At 54.1% G+C, this 19,212-nt stretch overlaps 2 protein-coding genes across 15 annotated transcripts; one reads left to right on the top strand and one right to left on the bottom strand.

Annotated features, from left to right (window-relative positions):
• Positions 1-516: 516 nt before the first annotated feature.
• Positions 517-5,790, top strand: ALG3 (ALG3 alpha-1,3- mannosyltransferase). Of its 4 annotated transcripts, none has more exons than XM_039850616.1 (9): positions 517-704; positions 2,467-2,566; positions 2,664-2,811; positions 2,916-3,076; positions 3,561-3,681; positions 4,119-4,324; positions 4,467-4,543; positions 5,180-5,324; positions 5,468-5,790. In XM_039850616.1, exons 1-9 carry the CDS (start codon positions 614-616, stop codon positions 5,628-5,630), a joined length of 1,212 nt encoding a protein of 403 aa, XP_039706550.1. In that variant the 5' UTR covers positions 517-613; the 3' UTR covers positions 5,631-5,790. The 4 variants fall into 4 exon arrangements, with proteins under 4 accessions (XP_039706550.1, XP_039706549.1, XP_039706551.1 ...); XM_039850615.1 differs by having other exon boundaries at positions 518-741; positions 5,468-5,725; XM_039850618.1 differs by lacking the exon at positions 517-704 and adding an exon at positions 975-1,463 and having other exon boundaries at positions 5,468-5,725.
• Positions 5,787-17,816, bottom strand: VWA5B2 (von Willebrand factor A domain containing 5B2). 11 transcript variants are annotated; one of them, XM_039850597.1, is made up of 21 exons: positions 17,497-17,756; positions 16,957-17,065; positions 16,592-16,736; positions 16,342-16,512; positions 14,281-14,512; positions 13,956-14,113; positions 13,320-13,451; positions 12,959-13,083; positions 12,413-12,568; positions 11,851-11,961; positions 11,562-11,770; positions 11,365-11,476; positions 10,672-10,857; positions 9,647-9,818; positions 9,264-9,562; positions 8,575-8,764; positions 8,119-8,475; positions 7,194-7,331; positions 7,014-7,097; positions 6,690-6,934; positions 5,787-6,609 (listed from the first exon to the last, which is right to left on the bottom strand). In XM_039850597.1, exons 1-21 carry the CDS (start codon positions 17,502-17,504, stop codon positions 6,061-6,063), a joined length of 3,888 nt encoding a protein of 1,295 aa, XP_039706531.1. In that variant the 5' UTR covers positions 17,505-17,756; the 3' UTR covers positions 5,787-6,060. The 11 variants fall into 11 exon arrangements, with proteins under 11 accessions (XP_039706531.1, XP_039706533.1, XP_039706532.1 ...); XM_039850599.1 differs by having other exon boundaries at positions 16,592-16,750; positions 17,625-17,756; XM_039850598.1 differs by having other exon boundaries at positions 17,625-17,750.
• Positions 17,817-19,212: the final 1,396 nt, after the last annotated feature.

The following is a 19,212-nucleotide window of genomic DNA, read 5'->3' as shown; positions in this document are numbered from 1 at the left end:
GAGAGCCACGTTTCTGGTGTGAGACGCACTTTGGCTCATCAGTGCCCCCTCTCATATTTTCGATTTGACCGGCTCCTTCTATTAAGTCTGAAAATTAATAGAAGATTAACTTCTTCCCAGTTTTGAGCACCCGGAAGGCACTGAGGGATGGCAGGAGGGGAGTGACACAAGTTTTGCCCTCCAGGAAAGACTGGCATGAACGCGAGGTTTCCCAACACAGATGAAGTGTTATGCTGGGCGGAGAGGGGCCGGGGGTAGGCGGGCAGGAAGGTTGTTTTTCTGGCAGAGGTTCAATACACCTTAGCTCCTGTGTGCCCAGGACTAAGTATATATTAAAGAGTGGGACCATTCCTGCTCGTACGGAGCGTGCAGTCCACCAGGAGAGACCGATGTAGAAGAAGTAAATTTTAGTGGAGTAAATAAGAACTCTGGCAACTCGGGTCAGCGTTCTCTGCGTTAGGACACCGAGCGCGCGGAGCGGAACCTAAATGCCAGAGGGTTCGGCTTCCAGGGTGGCGGGCCCACATGAGTGGCGCACCGTCAAGATGGCGGCGGGCATGCGGAAGCGTGGCCGGGTGGGATCCGCAGCCCGGGCAGCTGGATTCTGCGGGCAATGGCTGCGGCGCGCCTGGCAAGAGCGGCGCCTACTGCTGCTGGAGCCGCGCTACACTCTGCTGGTGGCCGCCTGCCTCTGCCTGGCGGAGGTGGGCATCACCTTCTGGGTCATTCACAGGGTGGCATGTGAGTGCGCCGAGGGGGAGGGGAGGGAGGGAGGGGGGAGGGAGGGGGGGGAGAGGTGTGAGGGAGGTGGACCTGAACTCGAACTCCCACTCAAACCTGCCCTCAGATTTGGAGCTCAAACCAGACCCCTGATCCACTCAGTCATCACTTGCAGACTCATACCTTTTACCCACGTCGCAAGCCTGCTCCACAGAAAACCAAACCCTATTTTAATTCCTCCTCTATGACGGAAGAGACGACCCTAGAGATTGGCCCTCTGCTCGCAACGTCCAGCTTCCAAGCTAAGAAAGTAAACCAGCCTAGAAGTCAGAAGACCTGGGTCCGAGTTAATGTACAGCTGCTGCTGCTGCTGCTGCTGCTACTTGTCTCTGTGGCTTTGGACACATGACTTCCCCTGCTGGATCTCAATTTTCTCATCTGTTCAATTCTGGGATCTTGAAAGTCTCTTCTCAACGATGGCATTTTATGACCACTTGAGTCTGTTTGGCATTATTTGCGGCTTTTTTCCAGACCGAAATCACTGGGCTTGAGGCTTTCTTGCTAAAGACGATTATCAATTCAATTCATATTTGTTGGGTGCTTATTATATGCCTAACACTATGCTAGGTGCTAAGGATACAGTGGTGAAAAAGACACATTTCTTACTTGGATGTGTAGACCCAGACAAAGATAAGTTAGCAGAAAATTACAATGCATCATATTTGTCATGACAGTAAAACAAGGTGATATAAAAGACACAAGAGGGCACTTAAGCCAGACTCAATTTGTCAGAGAAGGCTTTCTGGAGTTCCCCCTTGAAAGGCAAGAGCTAGCCATTTGAAGAGATAAGAAGGGGAAGAGTACTCTAGGCAGAAAGGATCCTGTATCGAAAACCAATCAAGTCTGGTTCCTTTGAGGAAGTGAAAGAATTCTTCTTAGAGCAAGTGAGGGTAGTACTAAGAAATGAGATTACAGAAGTTGAGACCATATCATGAAGGGGTCTGTAAGCTGTGTTAAGGAGATAGTTAGCATGATGGTTAAGAATTTAGGACTCCATGAGTTCCAGTTTCAACTCTACTCTTCCTAGCTGGCTGATCTTGAGCTAGTCACTTAACCTCAATAATTTATAGGTTCCTCCTCTGAAAATGAGAATAATAAGAGTTTGGTCTTTATCTTAAGAGCCTCGAGGAATCATTGAAGGGTTTTAAGTAGACACATGATATAATTTCTATTATAAGGAGAACTCTGGTTGCAGGGTGGCAAATATATTGTGGTGGGGCAAATGTGGAAGCTCGTAGCCTAATTAGGAAGCTATTGCATCATTGAGGCTAGAGATTGTGTTAGGCCCACATTTAGGTATGTAACAGTAGAGAAGGATAAGATAGTAGAGATACATAGGATGAAGAATAGGTAGGACATGGTTGTTGAGGGTAGGAAATGAGAGAGAAGAAAGTATCAAAGATGATACCCAGATTCGTGACTTGGGCAGCTAGGAGGTTGATGGCGCCATTCATGGAACTCAGGAAGGGGAACGAATTTGGAGTAGGAGATTATGAGTTCAATTACAGACATGTTGAGTGTGAGGTGCCTGGGTTTACCCAGAGGATGTCTGGTAGGCAGTTAGGTAAGGGGTTGTGATAGAAGTCCTAAAAATGAGCTGGAACTCTGAATTTGGATGGGCTGGCAGTGTGGGGGGCAGACAAGTTCTGGACTTGGAAGTAACCACACCATCTTGTGTTTTTCCAGATACAGAGATTGACTGGAAGGCCTACATGGCTGAGGTGGAGGGTGTCATCAATGGCACCTATGACTATACCCAACTGCAGGGTGACACTGGACCTCTTGTGTGAGTGGGGATAGGAAGTTCAGCAAGTACATGAGGAGCTGACTTGATACCAGGCTGGGTAGCCTGACCCAGACTCACATTCCCTCTCATCTTCCAGGTACCCAGCTGGCTTTGTGTACATCTTTATGGGGCTATACTATGCCACTGGCCAGGGCACTGACATCCGCATGGCCCAGCACATCTTTGCTGGGCTCTACCTGGCCACCTTGCTGCTTGTCTTTTTGATCTACCACCAGACCTGCAAGGTGAGTCTGTGCTACCAGAACCAGGGTCCCCAACCTGGGAGGGCCAAGGAGTAGGGATGGCTCAAAGTTGGTGAGCTGACCTCCCCACTGTGCCCACCTCTCAGGTACCTCCCTTCGTCTTTTTCTTCATGTGCTGCGCCTCTTACCGTGTCCACTCCATCTTCGTGTTGCGGCTCTTCAATGACCCAGTGGCCATGGCGCTGCTGTTCCTCAGTATCAATCTTCTGCTGGCCCAGCGCTGGGGCTGGGGCTGCTGCTGTTTCAGGTCAACAACCCTCCCTTCTGGTCCCCTTTCTTTTTGTATTTTCATCACTTTCTCCCCAGTTTTCTGCAGCAGAGGAAGTAAAGGAATGGCCAGATAGTGTGGGTCAGTCAGGGCCCCACTAGGTGAGTCCAGGATCTATAGAAAGTCTCCACCCGGCCTCCAACACACACACACTTCTTCCTCTCCCCATCCTCTTCTCCTTCCAGACAGCACCTCTTGTTGGAGCTGGTCATTGAACATTCTTAATACCCAATACATATTTGCTCGCTCGGTCTGGACATAGAGACTAGGTATCTGTTCCTACCTCCAGCCTCCTCCCAGGCTGCCTTACCCTCCCTCTAGCAGTTCTGAATGTGGGCCCCATCCTTGAGCTTGCTGGCAGGGGAGGGGAAGAGTTGCTGTGATGGTGGTGGTTGGGGGACATCTTTGGTTGGGATACATGGCCCTGATGCTGATCTCCCTTCCTCTTTTCTACCTACCCTAGCCTGGCAGTCTCTGTGAAGATGAACGTGCTCCTTTTTGCGCCTGGGTTACTATTTCTTCTCCTCACACAATTTGGCCTCCGTGGGGCCCTCCCCAAGCTGGGCATCTGTGCTGTCCTACAGGTACTCTTGCCTCACCCATTCTCCTTTTTAGTGAAGGGGAGGCCACTCTGTCTGGCCTCCTTCCATCCTTGAGACTTCCTCAAAACCGTGAGACAGAAGTTGATTCTGGGCTGGGCAGCCACTACTTCTGGGCTTTGGTTTCTTTAGCTGTAAAATAAGGGTATTGAACTATATCGTCTCTTAGGGCTTTTCTAGCTCTGCCCATTTATGACTTGGTGAATCACAATATAAAGCAGTATCGTTACCTGTCTCGGCTTCTTTGGCCCAGGCTCTGGCCTAGGGTAAGGGTGAGTGGTGAGAGGGGCTGGCTTTCTTGTTCTTCCTGATGGGAATCAGTGCCCCTCTGAGACCTACACCCTATTCCCACTCTGCTCAGTGATTAACATGAGGCTGAGTGTGAGCCTGAGCAGCTCTGCTGACATCATACCCATCCTCAGGTAGTGCTGGGGCTGCCCTTCCTGCTGGAGAACCCTGTCGGTTACCTTTCCCGCTCCTTTGACCTTGGCCGCCAGTTTCTCTTCCGCTGGACAGTGAACTGGCGCTTCCTCCCCGAGGCCCTCTTCCTGCATCGTGCCTTCCACCTGGCACTATTGGCCACCCACCTCATCATGCTCTTGCTCTTTGTTCTCTGCAAGTGGCACAGGTGAGAAAGGGGAGCAGTGCCATGGGCAGAGTTGGGGGCCTGGGCCTTAGGGGCTGCTTAGGGGAGATGTTGACCTCATGCAGGTGAGTTGAGCTTGGCCCATAATGGAGGCTTTATAAATGTCTGAACGACTTCTCCCCAGGACTGGGGAAAGTATCCTGTCACTGCTGAAGGATCCCTCCAAAAGGAAGGTTCCACCCCAGCCCCTCACACCCAATCATATCCTTTAAATCATGGGAAGGTAAGTCTTGCCCTCTCTAGGTGTAGATGGGGTCCCTGGTTAGGTAGCCCTAAATGGCTGGTGACTAGGGGAGGGAAAAAGAGGCACCAGTAATAGCTACAGGGTTCATCATAGAGCTTCTACTCTATGTACCAAGCACTCTGCTAAACACTTACATATTTAAGCATATTTTATTCTCGAGTCTAAATATTGTTGAGTTAGCACTGTGAGTGCTCACCCTCTGCCTGGTGCTGTGCTGAGAGCTTTACACACATTCTAATATTTAAAGCTTATAAGAGATCCTGATATAGGGACATATTTTTATTATCATTTACAGATGGCAGAATTAGGCTTTCAGAGGTTAAGTAATTTACCAAGGTTACTCAGCTAGTAAATGATACTCACTAGGCCTTTCGGCCCTAGGTATTACTGTCCCCAAGTTAGATTGAGGAGCAGGTCCAGAGAGGTTACGAAACTTCCCCAAAGGTATGCAGTTAAGAATAGCAGAGCCAGGGGGTGTCTGACCCAAAAACTTCTACCCCTCTGCTTTGGAACCTCCCTGCCTACCCCTATCCCACCCCTAACCCCAACTCCTACCCCCTCTGCTCCTGCCCTTGGCCTTGACCACTGCATACAGATAGTTTCTACCCTCTTCACCTCCAACTTCATTGGCATCTGCTTTAGCCGTTCTCTCCACTACCAGTTCTACGTCTGGTATTTCCACACACTGCCCTACCTCCTGTGGGCTACGCCTGCACGCCGGCTCACACACCTGCTCAGGTACCATCTGGGACAACCTGGGGGAGTGGGAAGGGCTAGAGAGCTCCTCATCCCAAGGCTATGACCCCGGAGGGGCTGGGGGTGAGCTGAAGGTATGGGGCCTAGAAACGGGACGAAACCTGGAGCTTATTTCTCATCTCCAGGTTGCTGGTGCTGGGCCTCATTGAGCTCTCCTGGAACACATATCCATCCACATCCTGCAGCTCTGCTGCACTGCATGTATGCCATGCTGTCATCTTGCTGCAGCTCTGGCTGGGCCCCCAGCCTTTCCCCAAGAGTATCCAGCACAGCAAGAAAGCCCACTGAGATTCACTTCTACTCCATTCTCAGGACCCTGGATGCAGATGGACTCTGTGAGACTTTCCCAATAAACCTTACCAAGTCCACTTTTGTGCAGCCTACATAGAGGTTCCTGGACCAAGCTGTGAGGGGCGTGCATACAACAGATAAAGAACTCACGCAGCCAGTCCTAAGAGGCACTTTATTGCATAGGATTTGGGGACTGTGGCTCTCTCCCCTTCTGCACTACACAGAGCTCAGAGGGGACAGGAGGGTGGGAGGAGCAGGAGAGAGCACACGCAGGCACTTTCTGTGGGGGCAAGAGGATTCTGGGAAGGGGATGGAAGCAGTGGAGGGCAGGCTGTCACCAACCTACCCCTTCCCAGCACCGAGAACCTGGCCTGGGTGGCAGTGACTTGAGTGTGTTGAGGGGCGCAGGCCGAGCAATGGGCAGCCCTCACATGTTTGCTGGGCTGTAACACAACAGGTGTAGCTGCAAGTTCTGGTCCCAGTGGCGCAGCAGCAGGAAGAGCCCCCGGGCCGCAGCCTTGAGGGCGGCCAGGTCAAGGCCGTCGGGCAGGTGCTGTGCCCGCAACCAACAGTCGGCCTTAGCAGCTGCTAGTTCCCACTCGCCGAAGGCAGCGGCACAGCGGTGCTCCAGCCACGCGAGTGCCACGGCCGTGGCCCAGGTCCGGCTCCGCAGGTCAGTGCCTCCAGTCCCGTCTGCCCCCTCCGAGGCCTCCGTGTCTGAGCCCCGCCCACTGTCTGCTTGGCCTGGACCCTCGGAGCCTGAGCTGGGAGATTGGCTGTAGGAGGCCGTGGCACTGTCGCTCTGGCCGACACTAGGTCCCAGAAGTGCCCAGGGAGATGAGGCTGCGGTGGGGCTGAGGCTGGCGCGGTGCGCAGCAAAAGGTGAGGCACGGCACAGGCGCTCCTGTGGGATGCACACCGCCGTGCAAAAGGGCGCGTCCAGGCGGAAGGAGCCAGGGGCCTCTTGCAACCGTACCTGAGGAGAGAGGAGGTGGGGGGAGAAGTGAGCTGAGACAACGGCCTGGCAACACCACCCTCCACCTCCCGAGTCCTCACCAGGGGCAGGTAGTCATGGTTGCTGCCTTCACTGTTGTGGTCACTGGCCTGGCCCATGTTGGGGTTGCAGAGTCTACGGCTGCTTGGGCTTCTGGCCTTCCCAAGGCCGAGGCTGAGCCTAGAGGGAGGCTGGGAGGGCAGGTGGTGAGGACCTCCAGAGGGGGCCGCTGGGTCCCCCATAGCAGACTTGGAGTTGCCATTTTGGTCCAGGTCCCAGCCACCTGCCAGAGAGCTTCCCTTAAGTCCTGCAGTGGAGCCAATCAGTGTCAGTGGTGGTCCCTAAGCCCAATTGCTCCCTACCATTTCCACAGATTTGGGTGTTACCTTTAGAGTGGACAACGGTGGGCAGAGGAGCTGTGTCTAGATGGCCCTGAGAGGCAGGAGGGGTACCTGAGGGCTCTGCTGGCTCTGCAGAGGCACAGAAGACAGGGCCGAAGTTTGTGTGGGAGGGTGGCCAATGAAGTGAGGGCCAGCACCTGAGAGGTCACCTGGGTGGGACCCTACCTGAACTCTGCACCTGCAAGGCCAAGGGCAGGACCTCCCTAGTGATAGCGTCCACAGCTACAGGGCAGGTGAAGCAGGAGGGGACAGAGCTGACCTTGCTTGTCTGAAGGGCTCGGAGCCAGGACCTCCGGGCATGGCCTATGAAACCAAGGAGCAGTATGCTGAACAGAAGGGTGTGCATTCCCATCACAGAGTGCATTCCCTCTACAGAGGGCTTCATAGAAAAAAATCTCGCTGCTCCCTCTGTCCACTTTTGAACAGAGTGGAGTTCTTTCTCAGGGTCAGGACCAGCTTGGACTCCCCAACTTTGACAGGAAGTGGTTAGGCTGAACCCTCAACCCATAGCAAGGGTAGGCCCCCTGGTCACCCAGAAATTCAACATTCTGGATACCACTCACGAAGCATTGACTGGTGCCTTTTCCGTCCACTCATTTCATTACTGCCAATAGAACTTTATGTGATGATAGAAATAGTCTATATCTGCATGATCCAATATGGTAGCCACTAGTCACATATGACTATAAAGCACTTGAAGTATGGCTAGTGCAACTGAAGAACTGAAATTTTAACTTAGATTTTCACAGTCTTCCTGAATGACATTTTTAAAAACTGTTATGGGTACTGTGAATCATTACAAGATCACATTTCCCTCTGTTGGCTGCTAAAAAGCTTGCCAATTTAGGGTCCTAGGTTGCAAAGGCATATAACCTCATGGTCTGCATCTTTAATAAAACTTCATTCTCCACTCCATTTTATTATCCTTTTTTTCCCCATTGCCCTGCTTATTTTTTTTTCCCTTGTCAATGTGGGTGAGCCACCTCGTTATATGTGAGGTATAGGAGTGATCAAACACACCGACCTATACCTCCGCCACTCTTCCCCATACAGGCTCCTTGGGCCCTGACTGGGCCCATCAGCAACTTACCCCAGTCAGCTATGGTCTCAGCCCCTCCTCGGAGAGCCAGCTGCTCATTGTCCCGAACCACGGAAGCTGCTGTCAGCCGATGGAGTGCTTGGTCCCAAACACCTTCTCTTTCAGGGGGTGATGGAGGTAGTGAGCCATCATCCCCAGGCCCCCATAGTGTCTCTAACCCAATACCCACCTCCCAGCACATAGGCTGCTCCCCACACTGGGCCCGGATCACCACATGGCAGCGTGGAGCCTGGGGAGGCAGTGGCATTGCTGCGGGGGCCGATTCCCCATTGGGGGGCACAGCCGTGAACAAGAAGGGTGGTTCCATCAACATGTCCCACTCCATTGGGGCTGGGGAGAGCAGGTTTCCTGAGGAGACAATGGCAGCAACAGGCAGTGTGGTACCCTGGACTCCACCTCCCCAAGGCCTTCTTAGTGTCAGAATTCAGCTGCCCATCTAACCCTTACCTGAGTCATCCAGGCCTTGTCCCAGCTGCTGCCCTGGCTCAGGGCCTGGCTCATCTGGTGCTGTACCCAGAGAGGGGTGCCGGGGGTGTGCAGGAACTGGGTTCACCCTGCCTGGGGGTGATGACAGGCTTCGGCCAGCAAGAGCTGCTCTATGTTGACGGCCCAGCACCTCAGCACTCAAGGCCCCAACCTGCATATGAGAAATAAGGTCCACTAGTCAAGGAATCTAGAGCTCCCAGCCATCATACATACACATACAACTGGTCACCTACGCCTTTGTCTGAAACCCTGAATGGCTGCTCACCACCCTTAGGAGAAAGGCCAGGCTCCTTATGGCCTCTGGCCCCCTTCTCAGAGTCATCTCATTCCACACCCTATTTCTCACTTAAGGTTGTTGCTTGTCTTTGTTTTTGTTCATGTAGTCTCCCTCTTTGCCTGGCTACTTATTCTTCCATATATGGCTCTTTCCTTACTCCCTCAGACAGGGTTAAGTCGCTTTGACTCTGAGCCCCCATAACACCATGTCCCTAGGCTCAGCACTGTATGTTGCATGGTATCATCATTATAGATTTACCCATTTAGCTCTTCAGCTAGATTTAATAGTAACCACTGCACAATGTATGGCATACAGCAGATGGTCAATAAATACTAGCTGGAGAGACAGTAAATGGATGTGGACTGATTCTCACCTTGACTGAAGCCAGTGGGGGTGGAGGCAGGGGACAGGAACGGGATGCTGCAGGTTCTCCCCAGGCCAGGCTTCGGCAGCCCTGCTGAGAAGGGGGATCCAGGGGGGCACTGCCCTCAAGGGAGCCAGGGGACTCACTGCTGCCTGTGGAGCCTGGGCCTGGCTCTGGGCTGGCAGAGCAGTGGGTGAGCACATATTGTTCCCGAATGTACGAGGACTGGAAGATGCGGCGCCATATGGCTGTGTCAGAAGAGGGGTTGGGTCCAGAGTCCGTGACTGGGTCTGTCAGAACATCAGTACCTGATGGAGGCAGGAGAATGGACCCCAGCCCTCTCCCACTGCCTACTCTTCTAACACTGCCACACACATACACCCAGCACTCACTCTGCTCTGAGTCCCCAGCAGCCCATGGGCTGGACAGCTCTCCTGACACAGTGCCTGTTCCCAGTGGCTCTGAGGTTCCAGTGGGCTCAGTGCCAGGGCTGGTGGCAGATGGCACCTCCTCTGGAGATGGGAACGCAGAGCCGCCCAAGCTCTGCCAGCCAGGCTCTTGGCCCTAGAGAGGGATAACCATTGAGGAAAAAAAATGATTGTAGTTACACACTACCTCTTTCTAAACAGGATTTAAGATGGCTAACTGCAAGAGGCAATAAAGTTAATAAAGCAGAAATAAAAGCCCAGTACTAAGTAAGGAGGAAGCATCAATGCTAATCATAGGGTTGATATAGCTGCTGTAACTGAGCTTCAGGTTTGGCCCTGATCTTCCTAGCAACCAGGCAAAAAGGCAAACAGTCCATTATATATCTCTCGTGATCAAAAAGGAGGAAGTATGCTTAGTTCTTCTAGAGAAAGCTTTAAATAATAAAATAAGTATCATTTCTTAAACTCCTACTATGTGTCAAGTATTTTACCAAGAACGCATATATTATGACCTCTTATTACAATAATCCTATGGAAAAAATCAGCATGAGGCAATGGACTCAGAGAGGTTAAGTGACTTGCCTAAAATCGATGGCTAGTGCATGGCAGAATTGGGATCTGAGATTTCATCTAGACTGTGCTCCAGGTGTCCATGAATGTTATAGGAAATAATCGGATGGTGCTTTCTGTAGAGCACTGTGTGAAATAATGAGCAAGTTTTGGCAAAAATCTCACAGCAAATGCTGGAGCTGTTTTCTGTGTAGTATAGTGACTTTTGGTAAAAGCCAATGGCAGCACTTTACAGGACAACTCAGTGGAAGACCTCATGAGGGGATGGGCTGCAGTCACCTTGGGGGGCCCAGTGTGATCTCTGAGGAGTCCTGGGGATAGTAGAGTTTGGCAGAGAGGCACAGGAAATGGAAGGAGGGTTTGGAAGAGACGCAGGGGCGTCAGCCATCCCCACTTCCCAAATCCCAGCCCAGGCCTACCCCAGGGGGGCGGGGCCGGAAGCCGTCCACCTTGAAGAGTGAGCAGTAACCGAGCAGCTGGTCCCCAGGGTAGAGTGCTGGGATCTCCCGGGGGGTCAGCAGTGCCTCCACCGCATCAGGTACAAACCAGTCCACAGAGATGTCGCTCAAAGCGGGCTCCAGTGCCTTCCGCAGAGCCTGCACCAGCTGTAAAGTGTGGCCAGAGGGAGGCCATGGGAGAGAGAAAAGTGCCCCACAGCCGACTGAGCCGGAAGACTGCCCTTCCCCTGATGCAATCTGCTCAGCCTCTGGCTGAGAGGAGGAGGGTCAGGCTGGGGTCATAGGAAGGAATGGGGATAAGAACAAGCAAGGAGACTGAGTGCTCAATCCTCAGGGGTTGGTCAAGCTCCTGGCCTGAGCTGTGCCACATGGATGGGGCAAGCCTTATCAAGGACATGACAATACCAGGACACAACTGAGAATAATACCTGAGGGTGATCAGAGGCTGTGCCCCCCTCCCAACTTTAGCCTCTTGAAGAACCTCACTGGCAGAAACACTGGCAGCTCCTCTCCCTTGGCATCCCAAGGGAGAATAGGGATCAGAATGGTAGAGAAATCCTGGGCTGACCCCACGACCTGATTGGGTTGTTTCGGGCTCAGTGTAACTTGAGAGGACTTCCAGGGGTAGGGAACAGGCCCCAGGCTCAGGCTCACCATGGGCTGCAGCCTCTCCTCAGGCCTCGGGAAGTAGGCCTGGCCCCTGCTGAGGGCAGACAGACCCTGGAGCAGCTGGTGGCAGGCAGGCCCTAACCCAAAGGAGAAGCACCTGATGAAGGAAGGGAAGCAACTGTGACCTTCAGAAGCCTCCTAGGGGTGTCAGTCTCAGGCATCTGTCTCTGCCCACCCCATACCTGGCTGCCCCGCTGTGCCACCTCATGAGCTCCAGGGTTTGGTGGGTACTGGTGGCCATGGGTGAGGCAGCAGTGAGCAGGAACAACTGCCGAGGGTGGGTCCTGTGCTGGGGCTGCCTCATGGCCCAGTCCAGTACAGCCAGAACATCTGGGGGACCACTCACAGCCTGTGGCGTCTCAACACTCTCACAGATCAGCTGCACAGTGTCCTGGAAAGAGAAGGCACAGGCTACGCCATGCTGGGCTGAAACATCTCCACTAGGCCTTCAAATCCCCAGACCACACTCACATCACTGCAAAGCCGGCTCTCTGGGAAGAGGGGCTGCACCGATGTGCCAAACATGGCCATGTTGATGAGCGTCTGGGACGGGAGTGACTTCACAGCCAAAACAATGGCATCCTGAGGAGAGCCAGGGAGGACAGTGTGAGACGGGCCCTATGGGCACTGGTAGAGAGGAAGAGACACCAGATTGCCTGCCTTCTCCAGGCCGTGTGTAAAATGAGGGCCTGGATGAAGTAATCTGAGAGAGGCCCTGTGTGTGTGAGACTGTATGTGAGAAAGACTCTGCAAGTGAGAAGCTGGGAGTGTGAGGGAAACTCTGAGTGTTTGTGAGAGACATTTGTGTATGTGACTCTGGAGGTGTATATGACACTTGGGTTTCACATTAGGTGTGACTGAATGTAACTTTATGTATGAGAGAGGCTCTTGATCTGGGAGAGTCAGATATCTGTGTGAATATGAGAAAGAGAGAATGTGTGTGTGTGTACAGATGTGTGTCTGTGCTGCAGCCTATCTCAGACCTGCTGCCCCATCCAACCCCCAGTCCTGCCCGCACTGTGCCACCACAGGCCTTGTATGCTAAACTGCTGCCATCCAACAGGAAAAGGAGCTCCCGTGTAGCTGTGCCCAGCTGTCCATGCTTGGAGCTCAGGTCCGGGCAGAAGCTCAGCACCAGCACAGGGTTCAGCAGGATGTCCTTGTGAAAGCGTCGCTGCAGGAACCACACCTGAACATGGGATCTCAGAATCATCCTGGGCCAGGCTTAGTGCAACTCCAATCTGGGCTGGCAACAGGACCCAGCCCTGGAAACTTTTTCTATTTAAGGAGGCACTTTTTGTAGTCATTTGAGTAAAAGCAAGAGCAGAGACAGGTGGCTATCCTCTGCCTATGTCACGCTTAGACCTGTTCTCTGAGAAACATCCTAGGGAGACTTGCGTGGGCCTTCCTGTGACAACAGTCATCAGCCCTCTGGGTTGGTGGTGGCAGCTACTGAGAGGTCTTACTGAGAGCAGAGGACCTCCACCCACCCTAGCATGAGTCTGCTTGCCTGCTCCTCATGCACAAATGCAGCCAGCAGTCAGGCCAGGAGCCAGGTCAGGCCCCCAAGCAGCAATACCTGCCGGTCCCCATCAATGTCCCTTCGCTGTAGCCTCTGGAAATCCCGGCGCGCCCTCACCCGGGCCTCGTACTCTGCTGAGCTCAGGCTGCCAGCTTCCAGCATCAGGTGTGGCTGGTGGGGCTCTGGGGAGGAAGGGACATAGCTCTGTCAGGGAAGGCCCTATCTCTGGACCCCAGCTGACCAGTCTCAGTGTCCTGGGAGGACCTTGCAGGTCCAGCCTCCCTACACCACCAGGCCTACCCTCACAGATGACTTGGTCCATCTGGTTTGGGGCCCAGAAATCTATACTTGAAAAAGTGCTACCCAGATAGTCCTGAAGCAGGTCAGAACTGGCCCACTGTGTTCCTCAGTCTCTCACCACTGGGGTACAGCAGGATCTCCAAGGCCCGGTCGCAGAGGTGGTCCTCTGCCAGTGTGACACAGATGGTGGTTGCAGAGCTGGCATGAGGGGGGGCATCTGCCCGCAGAGCATGAGAGGGGCTCTCTAGGCCTGAGGGACATAGAGGCAGAGAGGGGTGATGATTGCTCTAACCCAAGTCGGTACTAAGAGCATAAACATCACCTTTTCTGACCACAATTGGTATGGGGGCAAGCTCAGCTTTTGGAGCCTGATCTATAGGGTTGGATGGACAAGGAGGAATTTGTCTGCTTTCATGGGCTGGAAGGTGGATTCCCACTCTGTTCCTGGCTCGTCAAAGACTTATATACCAACCAAATGCTGATTTAGCATCCTTTTGCACAAGGAAACTTCACTTCATCACTTGGACTGATCTCTTTGTAAGCCTCTCTCTTCCCATTGGTGAGTGGAATGGCATATAAATAAAATGACATTGACAAACCTAGGTATGTGTTGTGGAGAAATGGCCAGAGGATGCTCCCACCGTGGGACTGGAGGTTCCTAAGTCTTAGGTCCCTATCTTCTTTTTGCCTGTGTTCCTCCCATCCCTGAACTTTGAATTATTTCCCAGTCAGCTACACTGGGAGTGGCACCCACCTGCCAGCAGGCATGGCCCAGTCACCAGCATCTCGAAGGAGAAGGTGTACGGGGTAGGGCAGCGGGCAGGGCCTAAGAACACATCTGGAGGGGCAGCTGGCTCCTCCCAGGCCAGCCCTTCCTCCTGGGGGCTGCCCACCCTAAAGCAGCTGGTGGGGCTGGAAGGGAGCATGAGGAGGGTCATTGGGCCACTACCACGGCCCCTATCCCCTCTGGCTGACTGGCCTCAGCCCTTCTCCACCCCACCCATCCCCCAGGCACCTTGCCAAAGCCCCCTCACCCTCACTAGACCCAGAGAAGCCGAGGGAGGGATGAAGAGAATCACCATAGGCCCAACCTGTCGTCACAGAGCCCCGGAGGTCTGGGGGGGCCTGGCGGACCTGGCAGGGCCAGTGGGGTGAGCACGGAGGGCAGAGCCATGCACAGCACCCCATCAGGCCTTGAGGGTAGCTCCCGGCTGCTGCACAGGGTCACTGTCATGGTGCCAGCCGCAGCGATGAGGCCAGTGGGCAGCACAAGTGCAGACCGGGCCTGGGCCAGATCCAAGACGAGATGACCTATGATAAATGAGAAAAGGTGTCAGAGGAGGCTGGAAGCAGAAGAGATGGGGGAAGATAGGGGTGGGAGCAGGCATTGAGTCAGGGGAGCCTGGGCAAGGGGGACTTTGTGTGGTTGGAGAGACGATAGGGTAGCGTGTTGGTGAAGCATGATAAAGACAAGATGAATGACAGTAGATAGAGACAGATTAATGATAAAAGGATCTGGCTGTCATCAGGAAAGGGAGCAGTGACAACACTGCTAATGGAAGGCTGAGGAGAACGGGGCATGTGCACATCACCCCAAGATCCTGGGGGACCCATATCCTCTGCCCCTCTTTCCGCGTCTGCCCCTATTCATTCAACCCTTGCATATCATCTTCCCAAAGGACCTTCCCTTGTAGACTATCTCCCATAGCCTGGGATCCATTCTGTTCACAAATCCCCTGCTCATAAATAGTTAGAGGTTCCTCCATTGCCCACCAGGAGTGGTTCCAGAATTTTCTACCCAAGAGGAGTTTAGGAGAAATAATCTGTTTAGAAGCTTACTGGAGACATAATGCTGCATTTGTGTACCAAGCACATTATTTTACTAAGATTGTAGGTTTATTTGGGGACTGGTGGAGTCATTGTGGTCACCACTACTGCTAAGGGAAAAATGGCCAGGCGTGTACAGCAGTAGTCAAGGCCCTATATGGTCTGGCCCCAGCCTACCTTTACAGCCCTACTTCACCTCATTTCCCCACAATAATTCATCCATTCTTTTTGAGAAATATTTGCTGAATAAATTAAGAGAAGAAAAAGATGTAAGGAAAGTAGGATGGTTAGAACAAAGAAAGGGGCTTCCTTCCTGGCCAGCTAAGGCTTGGGGACAGCCTGCTACAATGGAGAAAGCACAGTTTAGATTTCAGCTCTGTGGCTTCTAACTCTGTCCTTTGATAACTTTCATGTTTTCAGGAGCCTCAGTTTCCTCTGTAAAATGGGAGTCATAAAAACTCTGTCTCAAAGATCATGGTAAGGAATAACATATAAGGGACCATTGCTGTTATTTTCATCACCTATAAAAGGGGAAGAAGAACAACACTTGCATTACATACCTCTCTGGATTCAAATAAGGTGATACTAGTGAATGGGCTTTGTCAAACATAAATCATTATAAACATGAGGGAGGTATTTTCTTACCATCATCCAGTACAACTTACTTCCAGACCTTTGCCTACACCATTGCCCCCGCTGGAGTGTCTTTCCCCTCCTCTTCACTTTAACATATCCTATCCTTTCTTTCAGTCAAATGCTGGCTCTGTTTCCTTCTGGAACATTCCTCACTCTGGCCTCTACCTGCTGGGCTTATGCCAGCTTTTAACACCACTGGATTCTGTGCCTCTTTTTAACAGCACTGGATTCTGTGCCACTTCTCGCTTGGACGATAAATCCCATGTGCAGGAATCAAATGAATGTACAAATAAATAAATGAAAGAATGAAGTGCAAGCCACAAAACCTAGCACAGGGGCAGGCTTTTGTCCTCAGCACTCACTGAGACCCTTGGTGTGAGATGCTGGGACTTGGAGATGACCAAAACCCTGTCCCAGGTTCAGAAGCTAATGCTCAAAAGGGAGAGACAGATGTGTGCCTGCCTGCTGTATCTGTCTCCCTGGGTCGGACCTGGGTCAGTCCTCCAGCACCTGGCGCCCGTCAGGTGCCCAATCCACAACTGTTGAATAAAAGGATGAATCAACGAATGAAAAAATCAGTGGCTGGGGGAGAGAGAGGGAGGGGCGACGCAGAGCGGGTGCAGAAACGAGAGTGCGACTGGCTTTTGGGGGACGGGGCTAGGGAGCCCTGGACTCACCCTGCGCGCAGCGGCGGGGCGTGGAGGCCCCCAACCCGGGACCCAGCGCGCGGCAGCAAGCGGCCTGAGAGCGGCGCCGGCTCTGCAGCTGGAAGGAGACACGCCGTCCGGCCGCCTCTGCCTCGAAGCCTGATACCACTTCGGCCTCGGCCAGCGGGTACACGAACACTCCTGGGGCGCGGGACACAAGCGATGTCGGACGTCGCCCGGCACCTGTTCCCCATCACCCCGCGCCCCCACCCAGCCTCACCATCCACCGGCTGTGGCTGCGGGTTGTGGTAGGTAAGTCGGGCCCGCAAGCTGAGGCAGGGTCCGTTGGCGCAGGCCCGGACCCAGGAGTCGGTGAGGGTCAGCGGCGTCCAGCTGGAGGGGCAGTATAGGCCGGGCATGGTGCACTGGGGGAGGAGTGCTGGATGAAAGGGTGCGCAGGGTGAGCCCAGGGCAACCCACCCGCACTCCAGGAAGCCCCCTGGTAGAATCTAACTGAGGCACAAAGACAAGACCTGCAGGGGGCGCAAGGATGATCCCAGCTTAGGCCCAGCCGACAGGTGGCGAGGAAAGGGCGAAAAGGAAGCTGGGAGGGGGGGATGGCGAAACTCACATCCCGCCAGTTACCTGGGAAGCCGGGGTGGAGAGCAGCTTCCCGCAGCGCAAGGACCCGGGAAGCGGAGGGTTAATGATTAACTGGCGCTTCAGGCGCCCAGCAGTCCCGCCGCCAGTTTCTCTAGGGGCGGGGGGAGGTCACAGCTGTTCCATCACCCGCTCTTGGGCCTCATCGCCGCCCCCATACCTGCCGGCCCCCCGGGGCTCCCCGCGGCTGCCAGCTGTCGGAAGTGGCGCGGGTGGAGAAATGGAAGATGGTCTGGGTGGGGAGCAAGGGATTAAAGGGCCAACATCCTCCTGGGTGCCCCCAGCACAGCAAGGGACAGCAGGGGTGGGGTGGGGTGGGATGGGGAGCCGAAGGGCCGCAGTCTTTCTCTCTTCAGCGGTTCATCTGACCCGGGCTCTGAGAGGGGCTGCAGGCAGGAGTGGAGGGGGTTGGGTTGGGAAGAACGATATGGGAAAGCGAAGGGAGGGGGTCTTTCAGAGGCTAGACCGAGAGAAGTGATGGGGCAAGGGGAGTTCATGGGATCCGTCCAGGGCACCTCTCCCCACCCTGGCATAGCTCATCTGGGAGTAGGGGGCGGCTGCAGCCGCCGCCGCCCGCCTTAGTCGAGCGGTCACGGGATGCTGCGGGCTGGATCTAGGGCTCGTTGCTTCCCCACGGGCAGCCTCAGCCTCACCGTCGCGTCCTCTGCGGAGTTCTGGGCGCCACGACGGGACAAGGGTGTGTGGTGCCGCCTCTGCGCCCGAGGCCGCACTCAATCCCAGCACCTGCGGCGATCCGGCTCCAGACTCCTGCTGCGGCCGCTCTGGGTCCGCGCAGGGGCGTCGGCCCTGCGGCTGCTGGTCCCGCCTACGCTCGGAAAGGCCGCCGCTCTGGCCCGCCTCCGCCCCTCCTGCCTCTGCAGCGGGGCTGATGCTCCCCACTCCCCCAGCCACCTCCCGCTTCGGGCGCTGTACGCCTCCGCGCCAGCCCTGGCTGCTCAAGCCAGACAGGGCACCGCAGTGCAGGGACCGCGTCTCCGCCACCGCACAGCCCTCCATCAATGCGGGACCGAAGCCCCACCCTTTCTGTCCTTCAGGAAGTAAGGCGTCCTGCACATCTAGCAGAGTAGCTCTATCTGCAGACCCCCAGCACTGCAGCAATCAAAGCTACCCCAATATCACCCCTCCCCCGCACCCCAGCCCTGGCTAGGTTACCCATCACTGCACTGATCCTCCCTCATCACTGCAGCGAACCCCGGCATCCTATCACCATTGGACCCCACCCCACACACACACACACGCGCGCGCGCGTCCCAAGAAGCCAGCCCCTTTCCTTTGCAAAGTGCTCCTTCATCTGCAGAAACCTTCACGCATCACTGTAGGTATTTTCAGCTTGTGTGATAACTCCAGTGACCACTCACTCCATGCAGGGGTCCCTCATCACTGCAGCGACTTCCCCCCAACACGGAGCAGCCAGCCTTCCCACCACTGCAGTGCCACCTCTCCACACTTTTTCTGGGGGTGGGAGGGTGGGTAGGATCATCCTCTCAGGCTTTAACTCCCTGTACTTAGTTGCCACCGCCTTGAAAGTGAAGCCTTCCAGTCTGCAGAACCTTCTCATGACTGTAGACTAACCCCCATTATGGCAGTGACCCCCACCTCATCACTGAAGCGCCCACAGGAGAAAACGTCTCTGCTTGTAAACAGGTACCTTGATATTGACAGAATTCTTATGCGGCTTGACAGTGTTCTGCTGCAAAAGGTTAGGGAAGGCTGTAACATCTCTCCCCTGATCCCTGAGGAAGAGTCTGGGAGTTTTGGGGAAGTGATCATGTTGGGGGGTGCGGGGAGCAGTTACCCATGCAAGCTTTCTTGCAGAGTCCACACTCATTCTGTAAATAGAGCTTGTGGAGAGCTGGGAGGGGCGGGTGGGCAGCAAGCAGGGAGTGGACTTTCAAGCCAGACTTAGGTTCTCACCACTCCCCATTTACTCTGTCCTTCTGTTTCCAGTCACCATCACCTTACTGGCCCCAGGAGAATCCCCTGCCTCCTTGAGCACCTGAGCCCTCAACCACAATCCTTTCCTTGCTCAAATCACTTAGCATGGTAGCCTTAGCCTGGTCTTTTCCCAGGGAACTTCATGGGTGAATGAATATACACAAGAACAATATAGAAAGCATTCACACCATCACAATGATCCAGCCCACAGGAAGCTCCAGATGGGTCCTCTCCCTGTTTTTTTCCATACTATCTGAGCCATGGTTCCATTAACACCTTTCCTCC

This window comes from Pteropus medius, unplaced genomic scaffold (assembly GCF_902729225.1).
Source record: "Pteropus medius unplaced genomic scaffold, Ma_sr-lr_union100, whole genome shotgun sequence".
Taxonomy (NCBI): domain Eukaryota; kingdom Metazoa; phylum Chordata; class Mammalia; order Chiroptera; family Pteropodidae; genus Pteropus; species Pteropus medius.
The sequence above is the reverse complement of the archived record's forward strand: the minus strand, read 5'-3'. Positions and strand labels throughout refer to the sequence as shown.

Coding starts and splice junctions, on each gene's coding strand:
- ALG3 (XM_039850615.1), top strand. CDS start 546: ATGGCGGCGGGCATGCGGAAGCGTGGCCGGGTGGGATCCGCAGCCCGG. Junction 3,077..3,560: donor TGGGGCTGCTGCTGTTTCAG/GTCAACAACCCT, acceptor TACCTACCCTAG/CCTGGCAGTCTCTGTGAAGA. Junction 4,325..4,466: donor GTTCTCTGCAAGTGGCACAG/GTGAGAAAGGGG, acceptor ACTTCTCCCCAG/GACTGGGGAAAGTATCCTGT.
- VWA5B2 (XM_039850597.1), bottom strand. Junction 16,737..16,956: donor TCTCCACCCCGGCTTCCCAG/GTAACTGGCGGG, acceptor CTCCTCCCCCAG/TGCACCATGCCCGGCCTATA. Junction 14,114..14,280: donor GACGACAGGTTGGGCCTATG/GTGATTCTCTTC, acceptor GCTCCCTTCCAG/CCCCACCAGCTGCTTTAGGG.